This window comes from Pseudophryne corroboree, chromosome 7, assembly GCF_028390025.1.
Source record: "Pseudophryne corroboree isolate aPseCor3 chromosome 7, aPseCor3.hap2, whole genome shotgun sequence".
In the NCBI taxonomy this organism is placed as follows: domain Eukaryota; kingdom Metazoa; phylum Chordata; class Amphibia; order Anura; family Myobatrachidae; genus Pseudophryne; species Pseudophryne corroboree.
This window is the reverse complement of record NC_086450.1, coordinates 227870896-227885365: the sequence shown is the minus strand read 5'-3', so window position 1 is coordinate 227885365 and position 14470 is coordinate 227870896. Positions and strand designations below refer to the sequence as shown.

General features: G+C 46.2%; 1 protein-coding gene across 3 annotated transcripts in view; it reads right to left on the bottom strand.

Annotated features, from left to right (window-relative positions):
- EPB41L5 (erythrocyte membrane protein band 4.1 like 5) overlaps nt 1–14470 on the bottom strand; it is a 562556-nt gene that overhangs the window by 233076 nt on the left and 315010 nt on the right. For all 3 annotated transcript variants that reach the window (XM_063933986.1, XM_063933985.1, XM_063933987.1), the window contains exons 11-12: nt 8616–8685; nt 2252–2421 (exon numbers count right to left, since the gene is read on the bottom strand). In XM_063933986.1, the coding sequence (XP_063790056.1) occupies nt 2252–2421; nt 8616–8685 (240 nt within the window). The remainder of the gene's footprint in view (nt 1–2251; nt 2422–8615; nt 8686–14470) is intronic.

Sequence of the window (14470 nt, the reverse complement as noted above, 5' to 3'; positions counted from 1 at the left end):
GGCATAGAATCGTCAGAATGCAACATAGTAGAAACTGGTAAATCATAAGACAAATGAAATTAATCCCTTCTACCCAAAGTGGACTTGGACCTTTGGAAAGGCTGAGACCCCTCCGGTAGTTCTGGCGGTCTCACCAGAGACTCACATCTTGCCGCTTCCCGCTCGTGTCGAGCGGCGGCCAATTCTGATTGCAACCCAGCCTTACATCTGCTAGTATTGCCCATTGAGGGTCCGGGGATGAAACCTGATTCGAAACCGGAGCGGAAATTGTATTTGTAGCTGAATTTACAAAACATACTGTGCATGTGGTAGATCCATCCGGTAACACACTCTTACAGACATTGCAGTGAAACTGCTTTTTTGTTTTCGCTGGTGCCTTACTCATTATGCAGACAGACAATACAATAGACAAAGACAGACAACTTGCACGACTCAGTAAAATTGTTACTAAGGTGTGTCTATATATGGCTAAGTGCAGTGCACGTGGCCAGTACTATATGAAACCTGATCCAAAATTCCCACTAACACCCCTGCGCCATCCGGTGGAGTAGTGTTGTAGGACAGGAACATTCTGGAATCAGAAAGAGGAAGAAACAGGAAGCATGGCTAAAATGGCCCCCATGCCATGCTTACAGTCCTAATCACAGTTCAGGTTATAAATACGTGTATGAAGATATTTATAACCTGTAACTAACCCCCTGTGAATATAGTCTAAGCAATATTCCTTATAACTCCATGCAGCCTTGCCTGTACTGCTGCTGCCATGGGCATTTACTCCCCCTGAACCCCCCTGCAGCAGCGGTGCTTGAGGACAAACTTCTCCCCCCCTCCTTTGAGCTCCGTGTACCGTGGTCATTCCAGCGGACTGGAGCAAGTGCAGGGAGCCGGGGAGCGGACGCAGGGCGCCGGGGAGCTCTGGAAGTGCGGCCGGCGGGAGTGACTGGCGGCCGCTGGGAGCGGCGGCTTCAGGAGCGTGCAGCGATGAGGACCGTGAAGCGGCTGTGACTGCCTTAGTCAGAGTGGTTGGGCAGGGTGGACTGTAATCAGCGGCGGGTGCAGGCGGCGGTGAAAGGAAGCACGGACCCCACACAGCGGGGAGGCAGCGTGAGCTGACCACCCTGTCCCCCCTAGCAACCTTGTCTCCTGTAGTGAGGGCTATGACGGGGCTTCTTCTGTAAGCTCAGTCCAGCCTTTCCTGCAGTCAGATAGTGAGCTGCCTTTTGGCTGTGAGGGTGCTCTTTGTGAGGACCGACACGCCAGGAGCTGCTTCCGTGCAGCGTGCACTATCCCAGACCCAAGTTTCTTGATAAACTGGGAAGGGATGTGCTCAAGTTGGGAAAAATAAAAAATAAAAATAAAAATCAAAGTATAAAATATTAAAGTAAGTGTGGAGTGGCCACACATGCGTGTCACTGCTGTGAGCATAGAAAAAACACTGAGGTACTCTGGAGTATGGAGAGGAGGAGAGTTACTAAATTTAAATATTCAGTGCCTGTTCTGCTAAAGCCGTCCATATCCCCAAGAGTACTCCAGTGACCCCTAGTGGATGAAAAAGAAATAGCTGTATGTACTCTATCTTCCAAATTGACCATCGATCGTCCAGTGCGTAGTAAAAGTCGACCATCAATAATATCGTCCAGTGTGTAGGCCCCTTTACAGTCCTTTAATCTGACACTCAACAGGGAGGCCTGAGACAGGTTTCTAGTTGTCAACACAGGAACAATAAGCAGTGCAGGAAGGGGCTTTATGGCATCAAACACCAAAAAGTCAACGGATTTGCGGAGAAGGGGGAAAGTTAGCAAAACTTTCATATATATATCCTGTTTTATGTGTATGTACGCCCTTTAATGATAAATAAGGGAGAAATATTATTTGCCATGGTATATTTTTCAAAAGATTAACTTGCACATTAAATCCTTTCATTCAGATGTAAGTTGGTTACAAGTGGACAACAGTTAGATATAAAAGGTCACGTCATACAAGCAACACTTAAAGTTCCCAGTAAATAGGTTATTCTGTTGTACATTGCAAACAATTGTACTAGCAGCTAAATGGGAAGGGATACTTTATATAGCAACATATGTGAACCTCAGTTACCCTCAAGCAGAAATTTGGATTTTTGCAAGGTTACTTTTGGACCCCTTTCGACCATGAAATTGCAATAGATTTTTCCCACACACCGACGAGCATACAAGTAAGGTTTAGGATTTGTAATTATGAAGAGACTGTAGAAAAACAGAAGATTGAATACCTGTATCTGAAACGAGAACCAAGGCGTATAAATCCAGAGCGACTGGAGCTCTTGTGGACAGGGCCACGGAGACGGAAGAAGGTGTGGTGCTCCACAGCACACTTCCACAGGTGTTTACAGGCTTTTGGATGGTCCATCTTAAAAACAAACGTGTGTTCCTGCTCCTTGCCCTTAATGATGAAAAAAACGGAGGGACTATTTTAGATCTAGCATGAACAGCATGCTATGGACTAATAGACTCAGGACTCAATGGCTCTTAGACAACACAGTTTCCCTTTAGAGAAAAGATGCATATCAAAACACCTACACATAAAGGAGGCAGCCATGATTTTATGGGATAGACCAAATAATAAGATTTTACTCACCGGTAAATCTATTTCTCGTAGTCCGTAGTGGATGCTGGGACTCCATAAGGACCATGGGGAATAGCGGCTCCGCAGGAGACTGGGCACAACTAAAGAAAGCTTTAGGACTACCTGGTGTGCACTGGCTCCTCCCTCTATGACCCTCCTCCAGACCTCAGTTAGGATACTGTGCCCGGAAGAGCTGACACAATAAGGAAGGATTTTGAATCCCGGGTAAGACTCATACCAGCCACACCAATCACACCGTATAACTCGTGATACTATACCCAGTTAACAGTATGAACAATAACTGAGCCTCTCAACAGATGGCTCAACAATAACCCTTTAGTTAAACAATAACTATATACAAGTATTGCAGACAATCCGCACTTGGGATGGGCGCCCAGCATCCACTACGGACTACGAGAAATAGATTTACCGGTGAGTAAAATCTTATTTTCTCTGACGTCCTAAGTGGATGCTGGGACTCCGTAAGGACCATGGGGATTATACCAAAGCTCCCAAACGGGCGGGAGAGTGCGGATGACTCTGCAGCACCGAATGGGCAAACTCTAGGTCCTCCTCAGCCAGGGTGTCAAACTTGTAGAATTTAGCAAATGTGTTTGACCCCGACCAAGTAGCTGCTCGGCAAAGTTGTAGAGCCGAGACCCCTCGGGCAGCCGCCCAAGAAGAGCCCACCTTCCTTGTGGAATGGGCTTTCACTGATTTAGGATGCGGCAGTCCAGCCGCAGAATGTGCAAGCTGAATCGTACTACAGATCCAGCGAGCAATAGTCTGCTTTGAAGCAGGAGCACCCAGCTTGTTGGGTGCATACAGGATAAACAACGAGTCAGTTTTCCTGACACTAGCTGTCCTGGAAACATAAATTCTCAGGGCCCTGACTACGTCCAACAACTTGGAAGCCTCCAAGTCTTTAGTAGCCGCAGGCACCACGATAGGTTGGTTCAAATGAAAGGCTGATACCACCTTAGGGAGAAACTGGGGACGAGTCCTCAATTCTGCCCTATCCATATGGAAAATCAGATAAGGGCTTTTACATGAGAAAGCCGCCAATTCTGACACACGCCTGGCCGAAGCCAAGGCCAACAGTATGACCACTTTCCACGTGAGATATTTTAATTCCACGGTTTTAAGTGGCTCAAACCAATGTGACTTTAGGAAATCCAACACCACGTTGAGATCCCAAGGTGCCACTGGAGGCACAAAAGGGGGCTGAATATGCAGCACTCCCTTAACAAAAGTCTGAACTTCAGGTAGTGAAGCCAGTTCTCTCTGGAAGAAAATCGATAGAGCCGAAATCTGGACCTTAATGGAACCCAATTTTAGGCCCATAGTCACCCCTGACTGTAGGAAGTGCAGAAAACGGCCCAGCTGAAATTCCTCCGTTGGGGCCTTCCTGGCCTCACACCACGCAACATATTTTCGCCAAATGCGGTGATAATGGTTTGCGGTCACTTCTTTCCTAGCTTTAATCAGCGTAGGAATGACTTCCTCCGGAATGCCCTTTTCCTTCAGGATCCGGCGTTCAACCGCCATGCCGTCAAACGCAGCCGCGGTAAGTCTTGGAACAGACAGGGCCCCTGCAGCAGCAGGTCCTGTCTGAGCGGCAGAGGCCATGGGTCCTCTGAGATCATCTCCTGAAGTTCCGGGTACCAAGCTCTTCTTGGCCAATCCGGAACAATGAGTATAGTTCTTACTCCTCTTCTCCTTATTATCCTCAGTACCTTGGGTATGAGAGGAAGAGGAGGGAACACATAAACCGACGGGTACACCCACGGTGTCACTAGAGCGTCCACAGCTATTGCCTGAGGGTCTCTCGACCTGGCGCAATATCTTTCTAGCTTTTGTTTAGGCGGGACGCCATCATGTCCACCTGTGGCCTTTCCCAACGGTTTACAATCATCTGGAAGACTTCTGGATGAAGTCCCCCCACTCTCCCGGGTGGAGGTCGTGCCTGCTGAGGAAGTCTGCTTCCCAGTTGTCCACTCCCGAAATGAACACTGCTGACAGTGCTAACACGTGATTTTCCGCCCATCGGAGAATCCTTGTGGCTTCTGCCATCGCCGTCCTGCTTCTTGTGCCGCCCTGTCGGTTTACATGGGCGACTGCCGTGATGTTGTCTGACTGGATCAGTACCGGCTGGTTTTGAAGCAGGGGTTTTGCCTGACTTAAGGCATTGTAAATGGCCCTCAGTTCCAGAATATTTATGTGTAGGGAAGTCTCCTGACTTGACCATAGTCCTTGGAAGTTTCTTCCCTGTGTGACTGCCCCCCAGCCTCGAAGGCTGGCATCCGTGGTCACCAGGACCCAGTCCTGTATGCCGAATCTGCGGCCCTCTTGAAGATGAGCACTTTGCAGCCACCACAGCAGAGACACCCTGGTCCTTGGAGACAGGGTTATCAGCCGATGCATCTGAAGATGCGATCCGGACCACTTGTCCAACAGGTCCCACTGAAAAGTCCTTGCATGGAACCTGCCGAATGGAATTGCTTCGTAGGAAGCTACCATTTTTCCCAGGACTCGCGTGCAGTGATGCACCGACACCTGTTTTGGTTTTAGGAGGCCTCTGACTAGAGATGACAGCTCCTTGGCCTTCTCCTCCGGGAGAAACACTTTTTTCTGTTCCGTGTCCAGAACCATCCCCAGGAACAGTAGACGTGTCGTAGGGACCAGCTGTGACTTTGGAATATTTAGAATCCAATCATGCTGTTGTAGCACCTCCCGAGATAGTGCTACCCCGACCAACAACTGCTCCCTGGACCTCGCCTTTATCAGGAGATCGTCCAAGTACGGGATAATTAAAACTCCCTTTTTTCGATGGAGTATCATCATTTCGGCCATTACCTTGGTAAATACCCTCAGTGCCGTGGACAGACCAAACGGCAACGTCTGGAATTGGTAATGACAATCCTGTACCACAAATCTGAGGTACTCCTGGTGAGGATGGTAAATGGGGACATGCAGGTAAGCATCCTTGATGTCCAGTGATACCATGTAATCCCCCTCGTCCAGGCTTGCAATAACCGCCCTGAGCGATTCCATCTTGAACTTGAATTTTTTTATATATGTGTTCAAGGATTTCAAATTTCAAATGGGTCTCACCGAACCGTCCGGTTTCGGTACCACAAACATTGTGGAATAGTAACCCCGTCCTTGTTGAAGGAGGGGCACCTTGACTATCACCTGCTGGGAATACAGCTTGTGTATTGCCTCTAACACTGCCTCCCTGCCTGAGGGAGTTGTAGGCAAGGCAGATTTGAGGAAACGGCGGGGGGGGGAGACGTCTCGAATTCCAGCTTGTACCCCTGAGATACTACTTGAAGGATCCAGGGATCCACCCGTGAGCGAGCCCACTGATTGCTGAAGTTTTTGAGACGGGCCCCCACCGTACCTGGCTCCGCCTGTGGAGCCCCTGCGTCATACGGCGGACTTGGAGGAAGCGGGGGAGGACTTTTGCTCCTGGGAACTGGCTGTATGCTGCAGCTTTTTCCCTCTACCTCTGGGCAGAAAGGACGCGCCTTTAACCCGCTTGCCCTTATGGGGCCGAAAGGACTGTACCTGATAATACGGTGCTTTCTTTGGCTGTGAGGGAACATGGGGTAAAAATGCTGACTTGCTGTGGAAACGAGGTCCGAGAGACCATCCCCGAACAACTCCTCACCCTTACAAGGCAAAACTACCATGTGCCTTTTAGAATCTGCATCACCTGTCCACTGCCGAGTCCATAACCCTCTCCTGGTAGAAATGGACATTGCACTTATTTTAGATGCCAGCCGGCAAATATCCCTCTGTGCATCTCTCATGTATAAGACTGAGTCTTTAATATGCTCTATCTCAGTATAATACCTGTGTGTGTATATACAGACTTCAGGATAGCCTCCTGCTTCCTATCAGCAGGCTCCTTTAGGGCGGCCGTATCCGGAGACGGTAGCGCCACCTTCTTTGACAAGCGTGTGAGCGCTTTATTCACCCTAGGGGATGTTTCCCAACGTGACCTATCCTCTGGCGGGAAAGGGTACGCCATTAGTAACCTTTTAGAAATTACCAGTTTCTTATTGGGGGAAGCCCACGCTTCTTCACACACTTCATTTAATTCCTCAGATGGGGGAAAAACTACTGGTAGTTTTTTCTCTCCAAACAGAATACCCTTTTTTGTGGTTCCTGGGGTAACATCAGAAATGTGCAACACATTTTTCATTGCCTCAATCATGTAACGTGTGGCCCTATTGGAAGTTACATTAGTCTCATCGTCGTCGACACTGGAGTCAGTATCCGTGTCAACATCTGTGTCTGCCATCTGAGGTAGCGGGCGTTTTAGAGCCCCTGATGGCTTTTGAGACGCCTGGGCAGGCACAGGCTGAGAAGCCGGCTGTCCCATATTTGGTATGTCGTCAAACCTTTTATGTAAGGAGTTGACACTTTCACGTAATTCCTTCCACAAGTCCATCCACTCAGGTGTCGGCCCCGCAGGGGTTGACATCACATTTATCGGCATCTGCTCCGCCTCCACATAAGCCTCCTCATCAAACATGTCGACACAGCCGTACCGACACACCGCACACACACAGGGAATGCTCTGACAGAGGACAGGACCACACAAAGCCCTTTGGGGAGACAGAGAGAGAGTATGCCAGCACACACCAGAGCGCTATATAACACAGGGATGAACACTATAACTGAGTGATTTTCCCTTATAGCTGCTTATATATATACTGCTGCGCCTAAATTTAGTGCCCCCCCCTCTCTTTTTTACCCTTTGTAGTCTTGAAAACTGTAGGGGAGAGCCTGGGAGCGATCCTTCCAGCGGAGCTGTGAGGGAAAAATGGCGCCAGTGTGCTGAGGGAGATAGCCCCGCCCCTTTTTCGGCTGACTTTCTCCCGCTTTTTTATGGATCTCTGGCAGGGGTATTTTTCACATATATAGCCTCTAGGACTATATATTTTGATTTTTTTTGCCAGCCAAGGTGTTAATATTGCTGCTCAGGGCACCCCCCCCCAGCGCCCTGCACCCATCAGTGACCGGAGTGTGAGATGTGCATGAGGAGCAATGGCGCACAGCTGCAGTGCTGTGCGCTACCTTGTTGAAGACCGAAGTCTTCCGCCGCCGATTTTCAGGACCATCTTCTTGCTTCTGGCTCTGTAAGGGGGACGGCGGCGCGGCTCCGGGACCGGACGATCGAGGTCGGGCCCTGTGTTCGATCCCTCTGGAGCTAATGGTGTCCAGTAGCCTAAGAAGCCCAAGCTAGCTGCAAGCAGGTAGGTTCGCTTCTTCTCCCCTTAGTCCCTCGTAGCAGTGAGTCTGTTGCCAGAAGATCTCACTGAAAATAAAAAACCTAAAATATACTTTCTTTTCTAGGAGCTCAGGAGAGCCCCTAGTGTGCATCCAGCTCAGCCGGGCACAAGATTCCAACTGAGGTCTGGAGGAGGGTCATAGAGGGAGGAGCCAGTGCACACCAGGTAGTCCTAAAGCTTTCTTTAGTTGTGCCCAGTCTCCTGCGGAGCCACTATTCCCCATGGTCCTTACGGAGTCCCAGCATCCACTTAGGACGTCAGAGAAAAAGCCTATATACTCACTTGGAGATGCTGAGACAACCAATATGTTGCACATTTGTGACACTAAGCATTGTGTACTCTAACTGGGAAACTGCAATATAAGTGATCGTAGTCCCTTCCGTGAATGTGTACTGTGCCACTCTTAGTTATTACTGGTCCTTTAATAGGGAAAATATTGTTTACTTATAACCAATGTTACACAACTTTATTAAGACATATGGGTGTTTATATTTCTTAACACAAATAAGAGCTGATATTGTTTCTTAACCATGGTAATTTGATGGATCAGCCAGAAAAGCGCCCCCAGAGGACAAAACAGAATGGAAAATAATAAAAACCAAGGCACTGTAAGCCTTAGATGTGGCAAAAACTTGCTCTATCTGCTGCTATAGAGCTAGTAGAGCTGGAAATGTAACGTTCAGGACGGCTCTGTCACACACGCCTCACCTGCTCATCATCTTCAACCACAACCAGTGTCAGTTTAGTCTTCTTGAAATCTAGACGAGTTATTTTTGGCCTGTAGGAGAAAGGATAAATATATCAGTATGGGGAGGGGAGCCTCCTCTATGGTTAATTGAAACCAGTATACAGTTAATGTTACATATCAATATATTCAAAACTGATTTAGAGAACCCTCTGTGTTACCTGCATAACCAGTTCATCCATTGCTACCAATTATCCCCAAATACCCTTATGTTCTAGTGACTGGGGCATCTGTTCTTTCTCCAATTGTTGTTAATGTAACGGGGGTTTATGTAGAGTTGGATGTAGGTCTTTATTGTTATTTTTGCATAGAATATGCCATTCTGTATCGCACATGTGCACCAAAAATGCCTGTGTCTAAATGCAGACTGTTTCACAACTTACTCTTAGAACTCTTTGGGGAGGGTGAGAATTGGAGAGTGCAGGGTATTAGGGTGTATTAATGTAATGAGACCAATCAGCACCCAGGCGCACTTGTCAGGAGGCATATTTCTAACAGGTGCAGAAAGTCCAAAAGACCATGATCAGCAGCACTACTCAGTCGCTTCTGTTTGGCAGGTTGTGGATTGACCTCTCTATATGACAGTACTTTAATCATTAGTGTAGTGGCTACAGGGAAAGCTAGAGGTTTGTATTTAATTATATGGTATATGCAACTTTCATATTTATTGAAAACCGCGCAGATACATTTTTTTCACGCCTATAGGACACAGAGGGGCATCTAATTGTAAAGCGCAACGGAATATGCTGTGCTATATAAAAAACTGTTAATAAATAAATAAAAATATGCATAGGCAAGCAAGGGGCATAGGCATGCAATAAAATTCCGAGTTTAATGTCCCCGCGTGTTATTTACCAAAGATGCACTTTTATGTGGATTTTTCCTCGTAGTTCCTTGGGCTACATGGAAAAGTGCACCCTTGGTTAATTAAGGTGGACGGCATCAGCTGCTACTTGAATTGGTCAGTGCTGACAATTATCCCACGGCTAATTGGATATGCCCCTTAAATTACATTACTATATTGTGTGGGTAATGTGACTTTGGCATTTGCTACTAACTGTACATTTTTGGGATATAACATATACATACTTAGAACTCATGACGTATATCTGGTGTACACACTATTGTTGAGATGCAACAGTCAAAACATATGCAGATATATGATTGTTCAGGCAAGTGTCTTTACCTACTTACACTCAGGGCACAAATGCATTCAAATGTACAAACGCCTCTCATTGCACTATATTAATAAATAAAATATTTTGAGTGCCTGTGGTTTGTAGCAGATGATATGGGTATGCTGTGCCCAAGACTGATAGTGACACCACCCTAGAATCAATCACAAGATGACTACCGTAATTAGAAACACAATAGCCAGAGGCTCCACTTCCTCGAAAGGATGATGAAACAAGTGACTCTTCTTCACATACAGCACTCTGTATTAGTTTTTGGTTCCATGGAACAGGCAAGGTCATGTCCCAATGAGATATGTTCTTGGACATATTTCACATAATTTAAGCAAGCTTGCAAGATAAAGGACACATTGCTTTGGAAGTACAATGGCTTTATCTCGTATACACTGCAGATGAAAGAGCTGCTCAATACTAGGTAACTACACTGCCACCTGGTGGTAAACTTGTGTTGTGTAAGGACTAAAACTAATTCAAATAGCTGACAAGCTATGCTGGGACATGTAGTTTCATAAAGGCTGCAGGACTACAGAATCAAGTACAATGACGGAAATGTAATAGGGTGCGATTTGGGGTTTTTGACCAGTTCATAATCCTCTACTTTCAATGCACAGCATTTTTACAACTTCTAGAATCTACAGACACTTTGTTAAAGTGAATACAAAAAGGAAGTCCTTAGATCCACTCAAACTGATTAGATTAAGCTATGAGATATGAGATGACAGAAGCATTTAAGGACATTATTTCAATGACTTGTAAGGTGACATTAGGTTGAATATGGATATGATTTACACTTTTCCAGAATTTTCTGCCACTCCGCACTTTAAGTTTGTAGAAGTGTCTCGGTAGAGCAGAATTAGGTAATAGCAAGGTATTTTACACAGGCAATGGAGGTCAAGAGACACTCGACATAATTTACAAAGTATACAAAGCCTGCAAAGGATTGGACGTTTATGCAGAAACTGGACAGAAAAGATCACGACCAGTAAAGTCATATACATAGTCAACCTGTTAAAGCCAAAGAAAAAACAAAACAAAACCAAACACATGGAGCATTTACGATGAGACACATTTGCATTCCCACCAGAATAAGCTCTTGTAACCATTGTGCGTACATTGAAAATTAAAAAATAAAATAAAAATTATACATAAAACTAGCAACAGGTTGAACTCGATGGACTTTGTCTCTTTTCAACTTTATCAACTATTTTACTATGTTACTCCTTTGTTCCCCATCATTCCATATACCATTAGCTACACACAGGGAATGATATAGGGGATTCCAACTTTCATGCAATCATCCTTGTTTTCAAATAATTGTGCATTTCTTACATTGCCGAAGAACAACCAAGACATTTTACAGATTGATGTAGATACAAGTATGTTACAGTCACTGTGAAATCCCAACCTTCTCAACCATAACCATGACAGATCTGGTGAAGCAGCACAGAACGCTGTCTAAAGGCAGAAACCAGTATCACTAGAGAAACTCTACATTGAGAGAAGTGTGGAATCCTATCCACAAGATAGTGCAGATACCACTGCTGGGTTGGTAAAATCTTCTGTTTGTTCCCAAATGTAAAATCACAACAGAGTATAAAATTACACTAGCAAAGATAGCACATTGGTTAGCATTACTGTCTCACCTCACTCAGATAATGAGTTCAATTCCTAGTTATGGCTGATCGCTGTGAAATTTGTATATTGTCCAAGTGCTTGTGCAGGTTTCCTACAAGTGCTCGATTCCTCCTACACGTCTCAAGGTCCATACACACTTAACGATAAAATGAGCGACGTCACTCATTTTCCCCCTCCTTGAGCGACGTCGCTCATTTTATCGTTAAGTGTGTATGCCGCCAGCGACGACCGATGCGCGGCCCCGCGGGTCGGCAACGATCGTCGCTGTCGGTAGGGCATGCATGAAGGATGTGGACTGTCGTCCACGACCTTCATGCAGGGCTGGTGGGGGCGTGACATCACTGAGCGATATGAGCTGTCATATCGCTCAGTGTGTACAGGCGGCCGCCGACCGGACGGCCCGGGAGGGGGAAACGTTAGACGATGTCGCTCACAGAGCGACATCGTCTAATGTGTATGGGCCTTAAGAAATATTGGTAGGTTATTTGGCTACTGACAAAAATCAGTCCAGAAGAGGATGGAAGAGTCCATGGGGGACACTGGAGATGCTGGGATTAAGAAAGAAAGTGAGGAGCCTGTGCACTTTCAAACTTGGTCCTGAAACTCAGGCTCCTCCTCAGCAAACCCCTAAGGGTTGGAATGCTCCTTGGCAGTGCAGAGTACCTTCCATCCACTGCTAGCATCTATAGATGAAAGTGTAGAATCTGTAAAATGTTGCAAAAGTATGCACAGATAATCAGGTTGCTGCTCTGCAGCGGTGTTCATCAATTGCCCTATGCCTAGCCACTTATGAAGCTCCAAGGAACCTGAAAACCTGACAACACAAACCTGATAACCTCTGCAATCCACTGAGCGATAGTCTACTTAGAGGCTGGCCAGCAGCTGTTCCGAAAATCATACCACATACAAACTATGCATATGACTAATTTATTTTGTCCTCTTAACGTAAATTTTTAGAACTCTCACTACATCCAAAGGATGACTCTCGAAACCCTTGAATCAAACTAGAAATAACAATTTTCTGATTTAACGTGGAACATTGAGACTTTCTTGGGCTGAAAAGAAGAGCCTGTTCTTTATCATTTTCTGCATCGCGTGGTTTAACAGAGCTGCAGATGACACTGCTTTAAATAGCAAAATATCAAAATATGGATTTATTTATTTACTTTTTAAAATCTCCTTATTAAAAGCACAACTCAAAGCACACACACACACACACACACACACACACACACACACACACACACACGAGTATTAGCAAGAACACAAAAGCTTAGCTCTGAACAAAACAAAAATAGAACAAATGACCAATACCCCTTTCACACCGCACAAATAACCCGGTATCGACCCAGGGGCGACACTGGTCGGTGTGCAGTGTGAAAGGACCATGGTCGAAATCCCGGGTTGCCTGACCCGGTAATTCAACACGGGAATAAAGCAGTGTCATTCCAGAGTTGAATACCGGGTCAGTGGCAGCGTAAATAGGTTCCTGGGTCCAAAGGGCACCGTGTCCGTTCACTACATAGGGAGAGGCGGCGCGGAGATGAGCTCCTCTCCCAGCGCCGCCACCGCTATGGCAACCCACCCACCAAATTGCTGGGTCAGGAAGCCGCCTGTTAGGGTCCAATGCCGGATCCCACCCGGGAAGGACCCGTTTCCAATTCCCATGTGAGATCCAGCATTGGCAGAGTGAAAGGGGGACAAAGTGATCACATCAGAAACAAACAGGATACATATAAATTTTGACATCTGGGCTCAAAAATAGAGAATAAAAAATATATGATCGAACAGAGCGCAGTATCTTTTGATTTAAAAATTTTATTTTTATTCATTTATTTATTTTTTACAAAAAAATAAAATTGATAAAACATTTGTTCGAATCCTTCAGTCCAGTGGAAAAAATTGGATTTTAATTACCTACCCGTAAATCCTTTTCTCGCAGTACGTAGAAGATACTGGGGTCCACTTAGTACCATGGGGTATAGACGGGTCCACTAGGAGCCACGGGCACTTTAAGAATTTGATAGTGTGGGCTGGCTCCTCCCTCTATGCCCCTCCTACCAGACTCTAGGAAACTGTGCCCGAGGAGACGGATATACTTCGAGAGAAGGATAGTGGTGAGATTCCGAACTAGCGCGCACACACACACACACACACACACACACACACACACACACACACGAGGAAAGCCAAGCTAATCAAACTTGAAACAGGAACAGCAACGGCTGAACCAACATTACTTAACCAAGTAACAGAGCAGGAAGAACGAAGCACTGGGCGGGCGCCAAGTATCCTCTACAGACTACAAGAAAAGGATTTACCGGTAGGTAATCAAAATCGTATTTTCTCTTATGTCCTAGAGGATACTGGGGTCCATTTAGTACCATGGGGATGTACCAAAGCTCCCAAACCGGGTGGGAGTGTGCTGAGATTCCTGCAGAACTGATTGACCAAACTGAAGGTCCTCAGAGGCCAAAGTATCAAACTTGTAGAACTTAGCAAACGTGTTCGAACCTGACCAAGTAGCTGCTCGGCAAAGCTGTAAAGCTGAGACCCCCCCGGGCAGCCGCCCAGGAAGAACCCACCGACCTAGTAGAGTGGGCCTGTACAGATTTTGGACATGGCAAACTTGCCATGGAATAAGCCAGCTGGATAATATGTCTGATCCAGCGAGCAATTGTCTGTTTTGAAGCAGGACACTCAATCTTATTGGGATCACAAAGAACAAACAGCGAGTCTGTCTTTCTATGACGACCAGTTCTTTTCACATACACCTTCAAAGCCCTCACGACATCCAAAAACCTTGAAGTAGCAGAGGTGTCGGTGACAACCGGAACGTACAATAGGTTGGTTGATGTGAAACGCAGACACCACCTTAGGCAGAAATTGCTGACGAGTTCTGAGTTCAGCTCTATCTAATGGAAAATTAAGTAGGGACTTTTGTGAGACAAAGTCCCCAGCTCCAACACGTCTTGCTGAAGCCAAGGCCA